The sequence below is a fragment of the Hemicordylus capensis genome, chromosome 7 (genome assembly GCF_027244095.1).
Source record: "Hemicordylus capensis ecotype Gifberg chromosome 7, rHemCap1.1.pri, whole genome shotgun sequence".
Taxonomy (NCBI): Eukaryota; Metazoa; Chordata; class Lepidosauria; order Squamata; family Cordylidae; genus Hemicordylus; species Hemicordylus capensis.
The window spans coordinates 27,168,043-27,191,320 of NC_069663.1; the positions used below are offsets into that span (position 1 = coordinate 27,168,043).

The 23,278-nt window shown below is 52.7% G+C and overlaps 1 protein-coding gene across 1 annotated transcript; it reads right to left on the reverse strand.

The window, feature by feature from the left end:
- Positions 1 to 1,781: 1,781 nt before the first annotated feature.
- On the reverse strand, positions 1,782 to 18,422 carry PTGIR (prostaglandin I2 receptor). The gene is made up of 2 exons (XM_053268062.1): positions 16,584 to 18,422; positions 1,782 to 2,682 (listed from the first exon to the last, which is right to left on the reverse strand). Exons 1-2 carry the CDS (start codon positions 17,430 to 17,432, stop codon positions 2,431 to 2,433), a joined length of 1,101 nt encoding a protein of 366 aa, XP_053124037.1. The 5' UTR covers positions 17,433 to 18,422; the 3' UTR covers positions 1,782 to 2,430.
- Between the last annotated feature and the right edge of the window lie 4,856 nt (positions 18,423 to 23,278).

The window sequence follows — 23,278 nt, forward strand, 5'->3', positions numbered from 1 at the left end:
CCCACGGAATGCAGGGCGAGGGGTGGGAGAAGCACCATCAATGGATTGCATATGATTCGCTGGCTGGCCATTTCAAGATAAATTGGACCGCCCAGAGACATAGGTTTGGAGCGGTATAGAAATATGTAAAATAAAATAACTATGGGTGCTCCAAAGTTGAAGTCTCCCTTCTAACTGGTGGTGGCTGCTTTATTCAATGGAGAAGAAGATGCAGAGTGTGTGTGTGTGGGGAGGGGGGAATTCTGGTACTCTGTCCTGGGAGGACTCTGGTTCCAAATATTTAGACAGGAAGGGATTATTCTTTGGCTGAGAGAGGGGTGAGGTTGGAGAAATTTGGAGGAGCATACAAGGAATTAGTCAGCAAAGGAAATATTTACTCTATGCCTTGAACCTTCCGGAGCTTCTGGTGCCTTTGCTGAGTAGGAGGGTGGCAGGGAGACCCTGAGCTACAGGTGCTTGCACAGGGGGAGAAAGTTAAGGGAGGCAGCTTGCTTGTGGAAAGCAAAGGGTAACATGGAGACCCAAGGGGGTGAAAGGAAAGCATAAAGAGTTGCAACTAAGGTGACGGTTAGAGCATGAGAGATGACCTTTGGCTGTAGCAAGTCAGGCTGCCCTAGCAGATTTTACCTAGCCGTCGTCATTACAGATTAGGGCGGGGTTCTCGGACAAGGATAATCAGATGTGGTTAGACTACAACTTTCATTGGCCATTGTGGCTGGGAATGATGGGAGTTGTAGTCCAACAAAATCTGGGGACCCATGTTTGAGAACCCCTGGTTTAAGCAAAGGTCACTTGGCCATCCCTTTGTATGGCAGAATGGTGGCTTGTAGCCTTGGGGATAACCATAGAAGTGACACAAATGTGCCACCTGGGGCTGGTGTGAAATTGTGACTCATCCTTCCCCCCCACCCACCTCAGCCAGGGGTGTGTGGTCAGTGACATTTCAGTTTCAGGCAGCTTGAGTCAGACAGAAAACCTGAAATTGAAGCAAAGAGAGAAGGCAAATTGCTGAAGCTCCTGAGGATGCAGGATTTTCTCTCTGAGGATCTGCTCTGCTATCAACTCCATCTACTACTCACCATATATTATGTGTACATAAACCAAATATTACAAAGACACTCTAAGCCTCCAGTGACCTTTCCTCCAAATGAAGCCAGAATCTGAAGAGCTCCACATGCTTTGGACTTCTCAAGAAAGCAGGGTGCAATTATTGTGTTCAAGCAAATTTCCCAGGTACTTTCAAGCTTACCTTCACACACACCTAAGAACTAGAAAGTTGATTTTTAAAAAATAAATAAATAATGGAAGTTAAAGTGGCAGGTAGGCAATCGTTTTCTTGTAGAGTTGAAGGCCACTTGAGAGATTTTGCTGCTGCCAGCCTTGGACTAGAACTGAAATTTATCTGCAAAGACATTCAGAGAGTATATCAGAGTTCCTCTCAAACTGACATTGGGAGAGAATGTTGGTGTTCCCCCAAAGGAGAAATTTCCAGGGGGTTTTCTCAGCTGGTTTTCCCACATCCAAAGCCTCTGGGAAACTGAGGCTGGGCCTTTCAAAAACCCACCACATCCATTCGAGCAGAGGCAAGGGGGATGAGATAAAAGAAGACTTCCGACTGCTTTCAGCTTCCTCAAAAACACCCATTTGCCTCCAACCTGAAAGGAACACGAACTTTCACATATATGCAGAACAACTACAGCCCCGGATAGGGGGATTCATGTACATTTATTTACTAGTTCTAAAGTATGCTTTAAAATAATGATCAACACAGGTATGCTTGATATCAATTCATCCTTTATTCAACAATTCACAGTAATGTTTCACCATCAATGGCATCCCATGCTCTTAACACGAATCAACACCGAAAGCATGAAACAGCTGAGGGCTGCTAATCGTTAGCCATTGGGGGTACTTTAGCTAACGAGACAGCACAGGTTGTTTAACATGCAGGTTGTTTAACATGCAATTGCTTCACAGCCCTGGTCATCTATCAGTCTCTCTCTCCTTCTGCATCTTCGTTCTCACTTCCTCTTCTGTGGGGGAATTCGAGATCCCATTCAAGCTCGGCTTCCCAACACGGTATCTAGCATCCCTTTATGACGGTAATGGTGCTGAGCAGAGTGTTCCTGCTGAGAACTTTCCTCCTGGAGACGCCAGTGTGTGGGAGAGGGTCCCTACCCCCTTGCACAGGGTTGCTTGTGACTGAATCACACCCATTGACCTTCCATCTCCTACCACGAGAAGCTACACCCATCAAGTCGTGGATCCTTATGAAGGCGGTGGCGGTGGCAATGATAGGGTCATTCCTTCTCCTCCTCCTCCTCCTCGACTCCCCACTACCCAGCAAGGAAGCCCCAGCCCTACCTGCCCTCTTGCCTGGGAGCGGTTGCCATGGCGAACGAGACCCTGTGCCCTGGGCGGCTTCTGCTGTCAACAGACGGACAGGTCTTGCAATGTGGGGCCATCTTGCATTCCAAGGATGACCGATGACTTCTGCGTCTTGAGCCAGCAGGGCCATCCCACGTGGCAGCAGAAGATTTTCCTAAGGCCACGGAAGACGGCGTGGCGGCAAATGATGAAGAGCCACGGATCCACAATGGGGTTGAACGCACTGAAGCGGAAGGCGATCATATCCTTGTCCTCTCTGTGGTCTGGCCTGATGCCGCCAACGTAGGCTCGGACCTGTGTGGGAAGAGAGAGAATTGTGGGGGTGGGGGGAGTGTTAGCAACTTTCAGTCCAGTGCCCCAGAGGGGCTTCCTCCCTCCGTCAAGCCTGCAGAATGCCAGGGCCAGAGCTGAAAGAGCTTGGTGGCCTGCACCCGGAGAGAGATTCCAGGACTCCTCTGTCCCCTCTCTATTTTCGACCTCCTTCCAATGTTGACTGGCCATGAGTGCTGTTGGGTAACGAACCCACTGCCAGATCATCAGTGCCGGGTTCTGAAAAGCCAGGAAACTCCAGGCCCAGCCAGCCTCCATCAAAAACTGGCTAGATTTCGCCAGCATCAGGCTATAACCAACCAGTTTCCATCCATGTTCTCTTCTAGTCTCTACCCTGATTCCACCCCTAACATTCCTGATCCCCACAGGGTATCCACCCCCTGGGCACTCCCTATCTTGTTTCTCAGCCATGGGCCTTCACAGGACTTTTTCCTGGCAGGGGAGTGGTGGGGGGCAAAGGCTGCAACCCTAAACCCACTTATCTGGGAGTATCTCAGAATCCCAGTTCCATTGAATCCAGTGGGACTGGCTCAATCCGGGAGTGGGGGGTGCCCCCTTGTGCCCCTTCCCCCCAGATGTCCATGTTTCTCACCTGGCTCCAGTGTTCCCTGGAAAAAGAAAAAGAAATCCCAGACGATGTTGACTACAGCTTCCAGAACCCCTAGCGGCAGTGGGCTTTGGCTGAGAATGCTGGGAATCGTAGTCAAGAACATCTGGAGTTTTCTGTGAGAGGGAACACCGCTTGGCTCCGCTCCTTGGCCCTCTGTATTTTTGACATCATAAGCTGGCATCCTTTGTTATGGCCAAAGGGTACGGCTGAGGGTTGTGCAATTGTTTCGAGAGGGAAGTGCAATTGAAGCCGCAGGCTTCTTGCTTCCTCTCCCAATTCGCCCAGCGGCGTGAGCTGCAAGAGACTTCTTGGCCTGCAGACAGCCCGAGGACACCAGCTAGAGCTCTTTCTCTGTGGCCACCATGTCGGCTGTAGAACATGCAGGAGAGCCGGTCTTGTGGAAGCAAGCATGACCCTTGACTAAGCAGGGTCCACCCACCCTGGGTTGCACTTGAATGGGAGACTGCAGGTGTGAGCACTGTCAGATATTCCCCTCAGGGGATAATGGGGCCGCCCTGGGAAGACCACCTGCCTGCTTGCATGCAGAAGGTTCCCAGTCCCCTCCCTGGCAGCATCTCCAAGATAGGACAAGATTTTTTTTTAATAGGACAAGATTTTTTTTTAATAGGACAAGATTTTTTTAATTGAACCAACAAACTACCAAAGCATACAGTATGTTGCCAAAGCACAATGATATACAAAGTAGTTGTTTGTACATGATATTTCTACAAAGATTTACACACAAGGATTTGGAAACCCACAAGATTATGAAGTATATGCAGGTAGTACTGTAACTCGGGGGTGGGGGATTTCAAGGCACAACAGGTAATGGGGGGGGTTACGTCCAAGATAGGCTGGGAGAGACTCCCGCCTGCAACCTGGGAGAAGCCGCTGCCAGTCTGGGTAGACAATACTGAGCTAGATGGACCAAGGGTCTGACTCTGTAGAAGGCAGCCTCCTATGCACTGTGACTGAGGATTGCCATTAGGACAGACAGGGATCAGCATGTGACTCTCCAGGTGACGACTGGAGAGTTGGGTGGATTGATATTGTGCAAAATATTGAGGAGAAACAATCTGTAGGAATCGCTTCGCTCAGCAACTGCAGCCTGTCCCTTTTCTTCCTACGCAACTCAGGAGAGCCAGCGTGGTGTAGTGGTTAGAGTGCTGGACTAGGACCGGGGAGACCTGAGTTCAAATCCCCATCCAGCCATGAGACTTGCTGGGTGACTCTGGGCCAGTCACTTCTCTCTCAGCCTAGCCTACTTCACAGGGTTGTTGTGAAAGAGAAACTCAAGTATGTAGTACACCGCTCTGGGCTCCTTGGAGGAAGAGCGGGATATAAATGTAAATAATAATAATAATAATTAATAATTAATAACAACTCCACTTCATTAGATGGAGAGAACAGAAGGCATTGCAGCCAAGAATCTAGGACCTCAAGCTTGAGCTGGCAGAATCAGTGAGTTAATCAACTCAAACTTCATTTGATTAACAAATGAGGGCAATTTTCAGTTGCAGGTGCTATGAGTTAAGGCCGAGGTGGCCAACCTGAGGCTCTCGAACTGTTGTTAGATGACAGCTCCCATCATCCACAGCCACAATTGCGGATGATGGGAGTTGTAGTCCAAGGACAGCTGGAGAGCCTCAGGTTGGCTGCCCCCTGAATTAAGGGCACACTTCTTCCCTTTTTGAAACGACTTTGCTTCCGATGTGGCCAGTCGTGTCCAACGGGAAAGAGGAGGAGTGGCCCAAATAAGGCTGTCGACTTTTCAGCCCTTCTCTGTAACTGCAAGTCGCGGCCCAGGCCTTGTGAGTGATCCTGGTTCTCTCTCCAAAAGCTTCCTTTGTTCATTCCTGCACCTGAAGCTGCTGTGAAAGACACAAGAGCAGACCAGGGTGAGGGTGCTGGTGTTGTTTTGCCTGATCAGTTGGCCACTGCCGGCTCCAAGGAGGATCTGGAAGCAACCTCCTTGAGCAGTGGCAGAAAAGCTGTCCAGGCAGAGCAAGGCGTGTGGACGCAGAAGAAAGAGGCAGCCCCTTGCTTGCTGCTCTGTCCTTCCAGCACTGGGTGGGGGCGCCTTTATTCTTCAGCTGAGTCCCAACCTTCCTGCATCTAATCTAATCAGCAGAATCCAGATCCTAGAGGGAGTCTAATGATTTAATGATTCTTTGCACCCTGGATGTTTTATCAGGCAGGAAAAGCCAGGACCTTCCGCTGGCATGATCGTAATCGTACCAGAAATGATCCCGCCAAGGTTTTATTACTCGAGAGTTAATGAGATTTCAATGTAATTGCAAACAACATCATAATTTTATGGCACGAATAAAGGTTGATGGCTCTCAGTCATTTCTGATGCAGGCGCTTCAGAAAAAGGGCTCCCTGTTTCTGACAAGGGGTGGGTGGGTGGGTCAAGAAGCAGGCAGATTTACCGGACAACCCCTGAGCTGGGCAGGTGTCCGCAGAGGTCATGTCCCCTTTGGCAAAGGGAGAGGGAAGCCGGCAGCAATGGAGTCTGCCTTTTCAGCTGGGCTGGGACCGTTTCCCTTCCTTGTCAGCTCTGTTGGCAGACTGAAGAGCAATCACATCTTCATAGCAGAAACAAAGGACTGATGAATAAGCACAGCTTACTTTTTAAACGGAGCTTGTCAAAAAGTGGGTTGCTTTTATGAATGCTGTTTTGTATTTCTGTCTCGCGTACTTCAGAACAGAACTTATATTCATTTGTTGGCTTTGTTTTTTTCGGCTTGTGGCTAAACATAAAGGCCAAGGAGGGGTCTGCTTCCCCTCTCAGGGGTGTCTGCTGCATCCAGCCAATTTCAGACCAACTTAACTGCTGCAGTTAAAGATTTGGAAGCTGTAGTCCTGTTAAGGAGCTAATTCATAGTGTCTTTACAAAACCCCAGTTCTCAGGCTTCTTTGGGGGGGTGGGGGGGAGCCATGGGAGTTTCAAACTGGTTTAAATTCATAATGGAGTAAATAAACTGGAGTTTCAAAACTGGTTTCAAACTGGTTTAAATTCATAATGTAGACACACTCCCTTATCCACCATGGACAAGACATGGAAGCACTGACATTATCTCAACATGACATACACCCTGCAGAGCATTATGAGTTCTTGGGGTGAGGGAAAGCTTATGGGATTATTCTGCAGATGTTACCTCTATTTTTTCCAGTTCTGTCTTCAAAATCAGGTGGACTAGACACTCGATTTTGTGTGTGTGTGTGTGTGGAGCTTTTCATGCATCCAAATCCTTCCCTTCATGCCATGTTCCTTGGGGGAGTGTGTGGGCAAATGCAAGAGAGAGACGCCCAAATTCAAACGGTCCTGCCAATATACATTGTTTGGCAGTGGAACATGGAACCCACAAGCCTCACACATTAAAAACCGAGAGTAACCACATACTTGGATCATGCTATGCTCTGGTTTAGCTAACCTACTCATTAAATGCAGCCCAGTGCCTGCCTCACTCGCCTTCCTTCTGTTGAGGCCGTGAGGGCAGATAGAATCTTTTAGTTAGCAAAACTAGCGCCTTGAAAAGGCAGCCCAGCTGCACGTAAGCCATTGAATATTTTGCCACCTTCGCTTGGATACAGGTGAGGATCTGAACTGAAGCGAAACCGACAAGACCAGACACAGGAAGCAGCTTTAGGATGAGTCTTGTTACCACAAGTCGCCCTCAGACAATAGCTCCTTTAAGGATCAGACAGAGACCTCGTTATGACAGGTTTCAAGACAGTTTCCTATGACAGGGCAGGCCTATCAGTGGCGACTAGTCTGGTGGCTGTGGGCCACCTCCAGTCTCAGAAGCAAGATGCCACTCAATACCCACTGCAGGGGTTAGCTACAGTCAGAGGGGGACATGCCCTCAGCTCTTGCAAGTGGGCTCTCCAGAGGCATCTGGTGGGCCCCAGCAGGACGCTGGACTGGATGGGCTTCCTGGGCCTGATCCCGCAGGGCTCTTCTTATCCTCACTTCCACCCTACGCTTAGCCTCATGTCCCCTCCAATGTGTCTGGAGTGAAAAAGCAACCAGGTCGGTGGCCATGCCCTCCTCCTGGAGGCTCCTGAGAACTTCTCAGGGACCCTTGGGAACTTCTCAGCACTCTCATCTGTGCAGAAGTGTGGGGGGGGGCGGGGTGAGAGAGAGATTAATAAGCTAAATCCAAACCACCACCACCCCACATGCACATGGCTGGCACAGTCAAAAGATGCCAAGAGATTCATTAACAGACTTCCCACAGCACATCAAAGGCTTGTTCACACAAGCAGTAACTGGGTGGGGCAGGAGGCTCTGTGCCCACTCCTGATATTTGATCATCTGCAAGGGAAGGAAGGTGGGAAGTGCCGGCAGTGATAATCAGTGGGGAGGACGGCTTTTCCGCCTTCTTCATTCAGCAGCTGGGTAGCGCTGCAGCCCAGGACGGAGCCTTCCTACCTAGTGGGGGGGGGGGCTAGCTGAGGATCATGGCCGGCACCTCTTACCTTGTCTTTCTCTCTCAGATGATCAAATATCGTGAGCATGCCTAGCTCCCGAAACTGCGTTGGACTCCTGTCCTACCCGGGTTACTGCTCATGTGAACGAGCGTCGGATTTGCTTTGGAGCTCTGCAGACTTTGAAGCAGCAAGGCTGTCACCTAGGCACGGAGGTGAGTCAGTTAATCGCAGGCATTTTAGCCCTCTGAAAGGAATCAATTAAACCGATAAAATCCGCACAAATGTGGATAGGAGTAAATTCTACTGACCCCCGCCCAAAACTCATTCTGCATTTCAGTTCTCGTTTGAGGGCAAAGCTTATATGGTACCTTCTCAGCTCTTGATCTTTGCCCCACTCTGGGTTATTTTAAGGAAGGCAGGCCGTGATTCACATGTGAACGAGTGCGGAGGCTTGCATGCGAAAGATGACGAAAGAGGAAATGCATCATGAAAAGCTGTGCTAGCCTTTCTAATCTGATGATGGAGGGCTGTAATGGGGACAGAATGACACTTGCCCACTTTCTCACGTGCTGGTCCAACTCTATGGCGCAACCTTTTGCTTCCTCTTGCTAATATTACCTTTAAAGCCCTAAAGACCTTGGGCCCTGGGGACCTTAGGGGCCGTCCATGCCCAGCTGAATCTACCCACCTGCCTAGATCAGCTGGGAGGGCTCTGCTCCGCATGCCGACACCTGCTGAGGCCCGTTTGCGAGTGTGTGTGGGACAGGACCTTTCCAGTGATGGCCTCCAGGCTGGGGCTCTCAGCTGAGACCCACATAGTTCCCTCTCTCCCAGCCTTGAGGAGGAGAGTGAGAACTGCCCTTTTTATTCAGGCTCTTGGACAATGAGCTCTGCCTTGCCCTTTAAAATTTTTTAGCTGCCTTTACATGAGAACATAAGAGCAGCCCTGCTGGATCAGGCCCAAGGCCCATCTAGTCCAGCATCCTGTTTCACACAGTGGCCCACCAGATGATGATGATGATGATGATGATGATTACATTTATATCCCGCTCTTCCATCATTTCAAGTTTGTGGTGCGTCCCTGGCAAGGGAAAATGCACTTTTTGCATGCTCAGAGATGCTCTCCACAACTGCCTGTGGGCATGCCATGAGCTCACCATTAAACTGTGTTGAATCTGTAAATGTGTGGCCTGGTTTTCCAGGGTTTTAAAACTGTCTAAAAAGTTTTAACGGCTAATTGGTCTTCTATGGCTTTTATTGTTTTTGGTTTTAATTGGTTTTAATTGTTTGTATTGTAATGTAAACCACCCTGAGCCATTTTTTGGAAGGGTGGTATAGGAATCGAATCAAACAAACAAACAAATAAGCAAGCAAGCAAGCTGGCTTCAGAAACAGGTCTGGGGTCTCAAGGTCTGCAGCAACCCACTCCTGCGGGCGGGAGGTCCCTAGCTCACCTTCCAGCTTCCCTCCCTGTGCAGGGCCTGAATGCAACTTCCCTCCACTCTGGGCCACGTGGCAATCGCAAGCAAACTTTGCAATCGCAGCTGGCAGGAGACCAAAGCCTGCGTCCTCCGGCAGCTCCCCTTATCATCCTCCCCACCCCTTTCACATGCCCTCTACCTATACGTGGCACCGCCTGTTTCAATAGTGCCCTTCCCAGGAAACTTACCGCTCTCTGGCCCTTTCTGTGGCCGTCATGCCAGACAGCCTTCCCACAGCACGCTGGTGGGGCTGGATACCCCACGGCAGGGAGGGGACTGGAACGGCCTGGCCGTTGTTGCACCGCCTTGCTTTGCGGCACCCTGGAGGTCCCAGGTCTGATCCTGGCAGCCTCTTTAGTTAAAGGATCAAGTAGGCAGTGATGGGAAAGACCACTGCCCAAGCTCCTGGAGAGCTGCTGCTGCTGCCAGTCAGAGTAGGCAATACTGGTCTAGATAGAGCAATGGTCTGACTCAGGCGGAAGCAGTGTGATCTGCTCCTGGACAGGGGTTGGAGCCCAGTGGCAGAGCACTTGCTTTGCATGCCAGAAGCCTCAGGTTCAGTCTCTAGCAGCCTTTCCAGGTAGGACAAGAACAGGCCCCTGAGTCATTCTGGAGAGCTGCTGCCAGTCAGTGCAGACTCTACTGAGCTAGATGGACCAAGAGTCTGACTCAGCAGAAGGCAGCATCCTGTGTTTCATAAGAATGATGTTTACAGATGGAAAATGCAGGAACCTGGAAAGCCAGGTCTAAAGTTAGCCTCCTAATGCACAGCAGATGATTCCTCGTTTGATGGAATCAAACATGGGTCCTATGCCGCGCTGCGTTCATTTACTCCCACTGAATTTGGAGGGTGGCTTCCCCACAGCAATCCCCATCCCGTGTGTGCATTTATGCCCCAAACTCCAGGGCACGCCACATTCCCTGCAATGAGCAGCTAACCACCAGCTCACGTTCAAAAGGGGATTCACTGTTTCCCCTCCCTGCTTTGCCTTTGCTCTGATGTTTGTAAACGAGAATCAGACCTTTGACTTCATTTGCGGACCTTGTGTATTTCCAGGAAAATTTATAGAGGGAGGGAGGGATTATCAGGGGGTGGGGGGGAGATGAGATTTAAAGCAATGGCCCCCACCCTGTTTATTGATGGTGAAGAAAAAGCTCTGTGCGTGGTCCACTCCAGAAAGGGTCCCAAACAATGCTACAGAAAATGCTACTTAAAACGCCATCACATAAACCTGTGGATATCTTCAGCCCTACTCTACCCACCGGCTTCTGCGATTCCTCTGAGCACTGCCTAAACATTTCCAAGCTTATGTTCTCAGCCATGAGGGCTAGCAGCATGACTTTCAATCTATTCTGAGATATCCACAGTGCTGGATCTCACATCCGCAATGCAGAAGCTTTATAACCACACAAGCCCTCACCCACTCACCCACCTACCCTTCCGCCAGCGACCACTCTGTAAACCGGTCTCATCACTGTGGCTAGTTTATTGTAATTTTAAAAATATGTTTGTATTCCACTTCGGGGGCATGGCCCCAAAGCAGCGTATATATATAATGAAACACTGCAGCTGATGATCACGGCGTGTCATTGTAGTTTTTATTTTAAAATAGAGATGCTTTGTAAATGAATTCCCAGAACCTCATAACTGACTGCAGCGGGAGATCTGATGGGCCTGATTCAGCAAAGCAATCCTTTATATTATGATTTTCTTAAAAGGTTCCTGGTGTTCACACATTTCCCCCACTTTGGGTCCCCAGATGTTGTGAACACAAGAACAGCCCTGCTGGATCAGGCCCAAGGAGGCCTCGTTAGACCAGCACCCTGTTTCCCACAATGGCCCACCAGATGCCTCTGGGAAGCCACATCACCAGGAGATGAAGGGACACCTGCTCTTCTGCGCTGCTCCCCCACAACGCTTATTTGGAGCAATCCTGCCTCTGAGCATGGAACACTGTGGGGCGACCACTCCCATCGCCCCCTGCCATGTTGTGGTTGGGGATAATGGGAGCTGTAGTCCGACGACACCGGGAGACCCAACTTGAGACCAGGGGGCCTTAGATCCTTAGATCACTGAAAAGCCCAGAAGAGGGAACCGAAGGGTTCACGTCCGTGGGAAGTAGGGCCTGAGCTGACACGCACGAGGCTGAAAAAAAGCCAGCACCTGCTGCCATACAGCTGTTTGTTCCGGCTCATTTTCTTTTATTGACCTAACCCCTGCTTTGCTGCATGCCCTGCAGACACACCTGGGGGAAAGGTAACAGGATCCACCGCAGAAGCTCTCTGGCCGTCCTTACCGGAGCAGAAAGAGAGGTGCATGGAGCAGAGCACAAAAGGCCCATCAAGCAGCCACCCCTTGATCTGGGCAGCACCACGAGACGCCTTTCCCGCAAATATCCATTCCCTCCCACATCTGCCACAGCCCCTTGCCTATAGACCAGGCCACTTCAGCCCTCTACGCTGTTTCTGAACTACAACTCCCATCACCATGGCCAAGAGTCAGGGATGATGGGAGTTGTAGTCCAGCATCTGCAGGAGGGCCGAAATTGTGCAGCCAGCCCTGCAAAAGACTCTGATCCAAGAGTCCTGCCCTCTCTCTCTTGCAGTCACTTCCAAATGAACCGCCTACCCGCGTCTGCTGTGGAACTTGTGTGCCTTCTCGACAATCCTGGGCCATGCTCTAGAGCGCACAATAGGGTTGCCAACTGACCAAGAGGAAATGGTCTGGCCTGCTCTTGAGCCTTCCATAGGTGGGCAGACTTAAGGCTTGGTTTTTTACTAGAATCCGGATGGTTCACTAACCAGAACCAAGTGCAAAATGGTGCCTCACTGGGCAGAGCCAAGGACCCCACTGCTCCGCACGAGCCATACACTGGGGTGGGCTGCATGTACAAATACAAATCTGCATCCAGGATGTGGAGCAGAGATTTGAACACAGAACTCCACAACCGTCAGGCAGAGCAGCACAAAGAACTGATCGAAACAACCAATGAGTGCTCCCATTTTACACGCGAGGAACACTGAGGCCGAGAAAGAAGCCATTACGTAGGTAGCTGCCATATACTGAGTCACACCATTGCTCTGTCTAGCTCAGTATTGACTGCACTAAGTGGCAGCAGCTCTCCAAAGATTTGGAGGCAGATCTTCCCAGGTCTACCTGGAGATCCCGCCAGGGATCGACGCAGAGACCTTCTGCACACAAAGCAGATACTCTTTCTCTGAGCTACAGTCCTTCCTCATCAGGTCAAAAAGCCATGACAAATTTACTTGGAATTTTACTTGATCTGAAGATCAGGTTGTCAGGCTGCTGCAAATCCTGCAGAGATCCACCAGTAGATCCCCAATTACCTTCTGACCAGTAGATCCTGAAGAAAACTCCCCATGAATTACAGGCCCTTTGGATAAGCTCTGAGAAACTCGTGCTTTGAGATTATGAGGTCTCTGATTTCTTGGCAAAGCAGTCCCAGAAAAGGCTGGCACTGTCAGTTGGATACAGCGGAGATTGTCTTTGCTCGCCACGGCTGCCCTGGGGGAGACGGGATCCAGGAAATCTGCGCCACCTCTGGGAGGCTGCCCATTTCCCATTGCAATCCCTGTGATGAAAATTTAATCACCTTTGCAAAGTGAGTTGGCTGGGTAGGGAAGTCTCAAGGCCCTCCTTGAGGTTGTCTCTTCCAGGGAGGCAGATCTGTGCCTGAGTGTGTCTGACAAACCCCCAGGAAACATCTCACCAGGTCCTGACGACACTCAGTCTCAGGGGATCTTTAGCCTAGGAAAATCCCTGGGGAAGGTATGATATTCAGCGGTAGAACCCGTGCCAAGGATTGCAAGTCCCTTCTCCAGCATATCCAGTTAAAGTTAAACCTGGGCCCCCAGATGTTGCTGGACTACAACTCCCGTCATCCCCAGCCACAATGGCTGAAAGCCTTCTGTGACTGTGGATGCTGGGAGTTGTAGTTCAACATCTGGGGATCCAAGGTTAAGAGCCCCCGAGTTAAAGGGTCAGGCAATATGGAAGACCTCTGCTTGAAACCTTTGGGCGCTGCTACCAGTCAGAGCAGGCATTGCTGAGTTACAGAGACCAAAGGCCCAACTCAGTATAAGGCAATTTCAGGTGTCCGGTTGCTGGGTAGGGAAGGAAGTCAGTGGAGCTAAATGAAGCAAGGGTCTGTCTGACGCAGTACCAGGCAGCTTGCTATGTTCCTATGACTGGCAAGAGCCAGTTTGCCTCTCTGCTTGGGTAGTGAAGCTCCCTTCGTGATTCCCACGCAGCCTCACTCTCACTCAGCAGCACTCCCACTCAGCCTACCATACAGGGTTGTTGTGAGGCAAAGGGGGCTAATCCCGTATGTTTATCACCCCTGTTTTCCTCAGGGGGAGGGAAAAGGGTAGGGTTAGCCCTCTCCAACCCCAGCACAGCATCCCTCCCGTGGCTGTTGCTGGTGTTTAACTCAGGTTTCTTTTTAGACTGTGAGCCCTTTGGGGACAGGGAGCCATTTTTATTTGCTTATTTTTATTTCTCTATGTAAACCGCTTTGGGAACTTTTGTTGAAAAGCGGTAGATAAATATTTGTTGTGGTAGCAGGAAACAGGATAGAAATAGAATGCATAAATTGTCCATTGCCTAGGGTTGCCAGATGTTTTATCAGCCAGTGCTCCTGTCCCTTAATGATCTGCAGCCCTTAGCAGGGGATGATAGGAACAGAGGAAGCTGCCTTATACTGAGTCAGGTCATTGCTCCATCTAGCTCAGTACTGTCTACACAGACTGGCAGCAGCTTCTCCAAGGTTTCATGCAGGAGCCTCTCTCGGCCTTATCTGGAGATGTGAGGGAGAGAATTTGGAACCTTCTAGATGCACAAGCAGCCCAGAAGAGCCGCCCCCCTAAGGGGAATATCTTAACAGTGCTCATACATGTAGTCTCCCATCCAAATTCAAACCAGGGTGGACCCTGCTTAGCAAAGGGGACAATTCGTGAGTGCTACCCCAAGATCAGCTCTCCAGCACAGCAATAATGATGTTTATCTCTATGCTGTGAAAAATGCTGCTTACTGATTGCCACAGACTGAGCTGCTGTTAAAAACACCAAGAGCAGACCAGGCACCTTTCTGTGCATTTGGGAACTCTGCGGTTGCCTAACCTGAAAAGAAAGGAAGTGGCAGAAGGGTCCTCCCTTATGAGGTTCAGCAATGCCTGTCTTTCACTGCCGGGCCCACAGAGAACTTGAATGCTCACATGATCCCCTACTTTTTTTCTAGTGCACAGATGCACCGGGCGCTTCCTTTTGTTGGCCCTATATTTCCTGGCCTTTCGTTTCATGGGATGACCCCTGGTTCTCGTGTTATGACAGAGGGAGAAAAATATCTCTGTCCATGAAACTGAGGGCCAGGGAATTTAGGACCGACAAAAGGAAAGACTTTTTCACACCGCATATAATTAACCTATGGAATTCTTTGCCACTGGATGTGGTGATGGCCACCAGCTTGGATGGCTTTAAAAGGGGCTTAGGTCGATCAATGGCTACCAGTCGGAGGGCTATAGGCCACCTCCAGCCTCAGAGGCAAGATGCCAACTTCTCTTGATTCGTGGAGACAAGAGGAAATAGTGATAAAGACAAAAGGCAAAGGAAGAACTAAGAAGGACTGTATTGCAGTATGCAACGTTGGAGATGGAGTTAGAGTCGTACACGTGGACTCAGGAGACCAAAGTGCATTTGCCTGGCTTCCAGGGCAGCGGCCCCTTGCCTCACACTGGGCCAATTCTACCTGGAGTGCTCAGCACCTTCCAGATGCGCTTTCTATCTGCCACCCGCCCCTGTTCAGTGCCGAAAAGAAATAACTCGGCACAGTGAAAGAGGTCTGCTTGCCACCAATGAAGCTTTCTCCAGGCCGCTGGCTGAAAAATCCAGAGGTTCAGTTCCAGACAGGTTTATTTCTGGAAGCGAATCTAAGCATCTAACATCTCTGAGTTGCTTTGAGCCTGAACTGGAGAACCCCAGATGCTGTAGCCTTGTCTCGTGAGGAAGGTGCTCCTGGCCCCTGATCATCTTGGCTGCCCTCTTCTGCACCTTCTCCAGTTCTACAATGTCCTTCTTAAGATACAGTGACCAGAACTATACGCAGTACTCCAAATATGGCCATACCATAGATTTGTATAAGGGCATTATAATTTTAGAATTTTTCTTTTCATCCCCTTCCTAATGATCCTTAGTAGGAATCTGCCTTATTCACAGCTGCCACACACCAAGGAGCTGTCCACCAGGACCCCAAAATCTCTCTCCTGGTCCATCACTGACAGCTCAGACCCCATCAGTGTATATGTGAAGTTGGGATTTTTTGCCCCAGTATGCATCTGTTTACACTTGCTTACACTGAACTGCATTTGCCATTTTGTCACAATCTCACCCAGTTTGGAGAAATCCTTTTCGAGATTCACTTTCAAATGTCTGAGTCATGGTTTACGTTCCTGTTTTTTCACCCTGTTTTTACTTTGGTGTTTTGTGGGTTTTTTTGGTTTTTTAAAACCCTTTAAACATGCAGAAGTAAGTAGTTTAAAAAATAGTTTCCCAAGCTAAACAGTTCCTATATTCGTTCTCTAGGGTTCCATTGCAAGCGAAAGTGTTTGATGTTATGCTGCAGGAAACCTATCAAATCTGGTTCCAAATGACTGAACAGGTTATCAGGCTACTTTCTGAAATCTGTATGTGGACTGGAGGAGAGTTAAAAAGAAAATACTGATAAGCCTCGACCAGAAGAGAGCCCGCATTTCTAATGGTTTGACTCCTGCAAAATGTTGACGGGCCATGTTGTAATCTCCCTTGTTCTCACCATGTTTCTTAGTTGCCTCTGTGACTTTCCCATCCATGCAGCCTACCCCAATTTCCTTCCAGAGCCACAGAAACATAGGAAGCTGCTTTATACTGAGTCAGACCCTTGGTCCCTCTAATTCAGTATTGTCCACACTGACTGGCAGCGGCTCTCTGAGGTTTCAGGCAGCTGCCTCTCCCAGCCCTACCTGAAGAGACTGCCAGGGATTGAACCTGGGGCCTTCTGCATGCAAAGCCGATGCGCTACCACTCAGCTGCAGCCCCGTCCCCTTAGGCAGGGGTTCCCAACCTGTGGGAGGAGTGCCCCAGCGACCATTCATTGGGGATGCTGTTTATGGGAGTTGTCGTTCAGCCACATCACTCCCCGCCCTCAGGGACATTTCTTACAGCAGGCACGCCATGTGGTCACTCCTCCAAATGCAAACCAGGGCAGACCCTGCTTAGCAAAGGAGGCGATGCATGCTCGCCACCGCAAGACCAGCTCTCCTGCGCAAAGAGGCCGAGGGACTTACCGAGAGAGGCAAGGAGCAGATGCCAAAAATGATCGTCATGATGACCAACAGGACCAGGTGGTCCACCTCCTCCTCCCCGTGCCTGAACCAACTTTTGCGCCGTTGCTGGGCCAGGCTGACGGAGCCGCGCCGGCGGGCCTTCTGCTTGTGGTACATCTGGCACAGGCTGGCGAAGACCAACACGTTGCACACGAAGACCGCCAGGATGAGGAGGGCCATGAGGGTGGCGTAGGACAACGAGAAAGCCGCCTCGCGCGACGGAATCCCGTCCACGTCCTTGTCCATCTGGACGAAGCACCAGGTCCCTGGGCAGTACTGCTTGTACTTCCCAATGCCCAGGAAAGGCAGGGCGCAGAAGCCGGTGCTGACGGCATAGATGGTGGGCAATGAGAGCTTGGCCCACCGGCGGATGTTGTGGTGGGAGTAGACGAAGGGGTAGCTGATGGCCAGGCAGCGCTCCACTGCCATGGCGCAGAGGATCAGCATGGCGGCCAGGTTGAAGAACATCAAGGCAAAGGCAAAGAGGTGGCACAGCCAGGGCTTGCCCTCCGCCAGGCCCAGCAGGGTGGCGTTCTGCGAGTAGGCCACGAAGACCACGGGGCTGAGGACGCAGGTGCCCAGGAGGTCGGTGAGGGCCAGGCCGGTCACCAGGATGTAGAAGGAGGAGATCTGGGCACGCAGCTCCTTCCGGCGGAACCACAGGATGACCAGCGCGGCCAGGTTGCCCACCACGCCGGCCAGGAACATCAGGGAGCTGGTGGCGGGGTTGCCGTCCTTCTGCAGCTGGAGGATGTCGCCGCAGTTGCTGCTCAGCGAGCCTGGCCCCGGGGTGGCGCTCTGGTTGGGCATCGGGGGGCCCCGACTGGCCCCTGGAGGAGGCTGGCTGGCTGGCTGGCGGCGACGGGACGGGGCGAAGCTGCTGCTCGCTGCTGCTGGAGGGGAGGCGAGCCCGGGCCGGAGGCACTGGCAGCCAGGAAGAGCCGGCAGGCTGCGCGGGAGCCCCCGCCGCGAGGTTCCCGGCCGCACTCTAGTCTCGTCCTCTCGCAGCTGAGGTTGGGACGCGGCCCCGAAGCGCCGCCAAAAGTGGAGGGTGGAGACTGTCTGCCGGGAGTCGCCGGCCGGTCCTCTCGCCAGCGGGAGGCGGAGGAGGAGGCGGAGGTCTAGCGGCTGCCTGCGAGCGAGGACCCAAAGGCGGGCAGCCGGGGGCCGGAGCCTGCTGGGGGCGCGGGGCTCCGACGGCAGCGGGCTGATGCTTGGGTCGGTCTGCGGCAGCGGGAGGGGAGCGGCCGCGGTGGCGGAGCCCGAGAAGAAGGAGAAAGGGGCGCCCCGAGTGTGCGCGGGGCTCTTCCTCCCGAGACAGCCCTCCGGCGCGGCTAGGCGGCGGCGGCGGCGTCCGGGCTTCCCCGTCGTGGCCACGGACCTGCCGCCTGGCTCTAGCTGCTGCCCGCGGGGGAGTCGGCCAGCCCAGACGGCAAGGAGGGAGAGCAGCAGCGGCGGCGGCGCGCCGCGTCCCACGGCCTGCCTGCTCCCTCCGGCGCGTGGGCGAGCCTCTGAGCCGACCGGGGCTGTGCGCGAGAGGGAGGGAGCAGCCGCCTCGACGGCTCCGGCAGGCGGGCGGGACCTGGCCGGCCAGCCCAGCTCCGCATCAAAGGCCCCGCCGACTCGCCACGCCACGCCCAAGCCCCACCTGCCCCCCACGCCAGCGGCCCACGCGGAGGCGGCAGGCAGCAGCAGCAGCAGCAGGGCCCTTGCGCAAGAGCCTTTCCCTCGCCCACAGCCAGCCGGAGCAGGAGGAAGCAGCTGCTGGCCGCGCGGGGCGCCCCTCCGTCGGGAAGCTCGGCTGGCAGCGGTCAAGTTGCCGCCCCCACGTGGCTCCCCCCCGCCTCCTCCTAGCAGAGGTGATGGGGATGGATCCGGTTCCATTTCTGTTCAGGGGCAACAGGCAGCAGCACAGGGGGCCGTGGAGGTGGCGCGGGGACGCGCAGCAGCAGGCACCGAGCTCCTCGCGGCTCGTTCTCTGGCTGTTGCGGTGCGCGGGGGTGGGCATGACCGGGGCGGGGGTGGGTGGGGGCTGCTGTCCTGGAGGGCGCCGGCTTCGGCTCTTCTGAATTGGCAACTGCTACATCCCGGCTGCGAGGGAGCAGCAGGGCCAGTTTAGAAAGCGGCCATCTCTAGTGGGCGGCGGGAACTGGGGCACTGGGCGGCAAGGCGGGGCGGGGGGGGTCAGTGGCGCGCCTCTTCTCTGCGGGAGATGTTGGAAACCCGGAGGCGAACTGTGAAGAAACTGCGCAAATGAGTGACCAGCATAGGAAAGATGCAGGGATCTTGCGGGGGGGGGCGCCTCGGAGTGAGGGAGATGAGGAAGACAGTGGCGCTGGGGGGCCCTCAGGAGGGGGGGGGCTGGGTCCTTTGAACCCATTCGCTCAATTACAGCGACACCCCCTGGAAATATGCCTTGTGCCGAGTCAGACACTTGGTCCATCTAGCTCAGTATTGTCTTCCCAGACGGGCAGCGGCTTCTCCCAGGCAAGAGTCTTCCTCAGATCTGTCTGGAGATGCTGCCGGGGAGGGAACTCGGAACCTTCTGCATGCAAAGCAGATGCTCTGGGAAGTGGGGAATGCAGGGAACATCCACTGAAAAGCCCTGCCTCCCTCCAAAGAGCCTTAGGAAGACATGGAATTTCCCATTGGCCCGTGGGAAACTCGAGGCATTCCATGGCCATTTGGAAGGAGGCACACCGGAAGCGGCCTCCTACTGAGTCAGACCCTTGGGGCCTCATCTCGCGTAGTATCATCTGCACAGACTGGCAGCGGCTTCTCCAAGCTTGCAGGCAGGAATCTCTCTCAGCCCTCTCTTGGACATGCTGCCGGGGAGGGAACGGGGAACTTCAGATGCTCTTCCCAGAGCGGCCCCTAAGGGACAACTTCCCTAAGGGGAATCTCTTCCAGTGCTCCCATCACATGCAGTCTCCCATTCAAATCCAAGCCAGGGCAGACCCTGCTTAACCAAGGGGACCATTCATGCTACCACCAGACCAGATATAAGGTGCCGTAAAATTGTCAGACTAAAAGCTTATGTTTAGGACTGAGCTACTGTGGATGTTTAATTGCCCACACACTCCATGGCTCTTTTACTCTGTGGGTTATTTGTTTCTTTATTGCCCTGTCTCTTATATGTTACTGAAGTGTGATTTTTAATTTTTGGCATGACACCTCAAAGCTATTGTAAAAGATGGATCGTGCACACCTAAAATAGCATTATTAGCATTTCTGTACAGGTTGCTGTACAGTCCAGCTGTTGGTTCAGCTGGTGGGGTTTCCACAGAAACCACCTTTATGGTCTGCTGCTTCTTTCTTACCAGTCCTCCATCTCTGCCCATGCTTCCTTTGGGACTCTGTTTCACACCTGAGCTGCCCTCTGATTCCGCCCCCCAGGTGGGCAAACATTCAACAGGCACAGCGTTTTCTGACCTGGAAGTGCAGGGAGGAGGGAAGCAGTACCTGTTGAATGCCTGCCCACCCCAGGCTGATCAAAGGCACAGGAATAACTTTGACTTGTAGGAATAATACCTGGAGGGGGCTTGTGTAGCACAAATGTGATTTTAATGGGACTACTCGACAGCAGCACCCGAAGCATGTTTTGGCAGCAGTAAAGCCCACGGAGTTCAACAGAATTTATTCCCTTGAACTGTGTTAACTTGGTCAGAAGGGGAAGTTTGGGCTCCCCCTGCTGGACAACTGCAGGTTGTCGGCTGGAATGAAGACTGGACGCATCTACGCTGCACACCTAAAAACCAGCCTAAGCAACCTGGTTTAGGGGCCCTACCATGCAGCAGGGTGAGCTGCCAACTGACCAGGAAACTATGACATAGTCTGCCTTTAATAGCAACCGCGTGACCTGAGACCACTAAAGGTGATCATGCTGCTTCCCTTCCTCATGCTGTGAAAAAAAGTCACCTGTCCATTTGCACCGATGAAGCTACGATGGTTGGCACAAGAGCAGGCCAGGCAAGCTTTTTTCCTTTCTGGTCAGATGGCAACCCACAAAAGCAGTTAAAAACTAAGGTTGGCAACCCTCATTCCTAGTCCTTTGTGAGGAAATCCTGGGGATTAAACGGATCTGTCTATGCAGCGAAAATGTACCCACTATCACTGTTAATATCCAGGGTAGGAGGCAGCTTGGGTCTCTCCTCTCTCTCCCACTCTGCCCAGGAGCTACACTGCCTGAAGGCTGGCCATTCTTCAGGTAAAGCTTTGTGGTTCTTTACCTGACAAATGGCCAGCCTGAAGGCAGCACGGCTCTCAGGCGGGAGAGAGAGAGGAGCAATTCAAACTGCCAGGAAGCAGAGGCAGCTGCACTTCCTTTGGTGTCCCCCTGGCCCCCCCCCCGCTCCTTAGGATGTGCCTCTACTGCCTGGCTGTATAGAGGGCGGGGGGATACAGGACTCATAACTGATGGAACTCAACGCCACAAGATGCAGTGATGGCTTTTAAAAGGGGATTCGACAAATTCACGGAATGGTCTATCAGTTATTGATAAACGGAGCCTCCATGCTCAGGGGCAGTCTATCCCTGAATACCATGCCGAGGAGCAACAGTGGGAGAGAACTGCTGCCTGTGCCCTGTTTGTGGACGTCCATCCTGAAGGCCATCCCGGCTGTTCACAGTGGGAAGCCAGCCGGACCCTAGACGAATCAGACCCTCGGTCTGGCCTTGTGCTGTTCGGCCCACGCTTGCTCTTTGGGCGCAGACTCAGTTCTGCTGGATGCAGCAACAGGTCGGAGCTGTCCTTCCGCCTGCCCCCCCACCCCCCATCCAAGCTGGAGATCGACCCCCGCTTAATTGGCTTGCCCTTTCCAGGCCCTGAGGTGGCTTGCAGCTGATAATGTTCTGTCTTAACATGGCTGAGAAAGGAGCATGCATTATTCAGCAGTCTGGCGCGCGCTCGCCCTCTTCCCCAGGCGTCTCCCTGCAGCGTCCACCGTTGCTGTCCAGTGATTAAATGCCAGACAGTCGTTTCCGGCATTTGGTTATCGTCATCACAGGGACCCTGCGAGGTTGGACGGTTGCGCAAGGCCTCACGGAGTTCAGCCAAGGGGTCCTTGTGCGTCGTCTTACAAGTGTGCCAAGGCACACCCCCCCCCCCCCCGGCTGCTCAAGAGGGCTCAGTGTGGCCATCGCCTTTTTAAAGGGCCCTGCTGCGCTTGTGCCTTTAACAGCAGCCCGACCCACCCCCAGTACCAAAAGAGGCACAGCTGCCTCTGCTTCCCCGCAGCAGCTCAGATCGCTCTCCTCTGTCCCACCGCACCCGAGAGCCTTGCTGCCTGCAGGCTGGCCATTCATCAGGGAGAGCTGCGCAGTAACGGAGCAACTCTACCTGACGAATGGCCAGCCTGCTGGCAGCGCGGCTCATGGGCAGGGCAGGAGAGAGAGGAGGAGCAACCCGAGCTGACTCCGTTGGCGCCCCTCTGACTGCTACTGCAATCCACATCAATAGTGAGTGAAGCTCAAGGTTATCCATTTAAGCGGATGGGCACAAGATTCGGAGCTATGGAACATGCTGCCACAGCGCTGTGTTGATGACCACTGGCTTAAATGGCTTTGAACCGTAATTGGGAGACTTCTCCCTCTCTTGGGAAACAAAGTCATAGAAGAAGAGAGGTCCATTGATTATAATGAGTTTTTAGGGCTATCTGTGGCCTCCTTCTTCAGAGGCAGTCTATCTTGGAACACCAGTTGCTGGGAGCAAAGAACAGTCCCCGCTTGTCTGCTTCTGTCCTGAAGGCTTTTGAGTTTGGGAAAGCGGCAACTACTACAGAGAGGCATGACTGAGGCTCATAAAATTATGCCTGCAGTGGCGAGAGTGGACAGAGAGGAATTCCCCTCCCTCTCTCACAACGTTAGAACCAGGGGCCATCCCATGAAACTGAAGGCCAGGAAACTTAGGAACAACCAAAGGAAGAACTTTTTCACACCGCACTTAATTCATCTCTGGAATTCTCTGCCATGGGATGTGGTGATGGCCACCAGCTTGGATGGCTTTAAAAGGGGCTTAGACAAATTCACAGCGGCGGGGGGGGGGAGGAGGTCTATCGATGGCTACTAGTCTGGTGGCTGTGGGCCACCTCCAGCCTCAGAGGCACAATGCCTCTGAATCCCAGTTGCAGGGGAGCAACAGCAGGAGAGAGGGCATGCACATATCTCTTGCCTGTGGGCTCCCCAGAGGCATCTGGTGGGCCACTGTGAGAAACAGGAGGCTGGACTAAAGAGGCCTTCTTGGGCCTGGTCCAGCAGGGCTGTTCTGATGTTCTAAGACATCTGGCTTGCCTCTGTGGGAAGCAAGATGCTAGCCTAAGTCAGACCCAAAGTCCCAGAACATGGTCTAAAGGCACATGGTACAGATCTTGGTGTGGTCCGTGCCTGGGTGGGAGACCGACATGCGCCCCCTTTGGGGTGCGACCATTGCTCCGTGGTAGAGCATCTGCTTTGTACGCAGTAGGTTCCAGGTTCGATCTCTGGCAGCATCTCCAGGTAGGGCTGGGCGAGACTCCTGCCTGCAACCTTGGAGAGCTGCTGCCAGTCAGTGCAGACGATACTGAGCTAGATGGACCAAGGGTCTGACTCAGTAGAAGGCAGCTTCCTATCTCTGATTTTCTCAAGTTTTTCTGCGGGCCTGGAGCTAAGCAGGAAGCACA

Bases quoted from the DNA above. Each gene is read 5' to 3' on its own strand.
- PTGIR (XM_053268062.1), bottom strand. From the start codon at position 17,432: ATGCCCAACCAGAGCGCCACCCCGGGGCCAGGCTCGCTGAGCAGCAAC. The intron at 2,683-16,583 runs GTAAGTCCCTCG...CTTCCCACACAG, and splicing joins TCTGCTCCTTGCCTCTCTCG to GTCCGAGCCTACGTTGGCGG.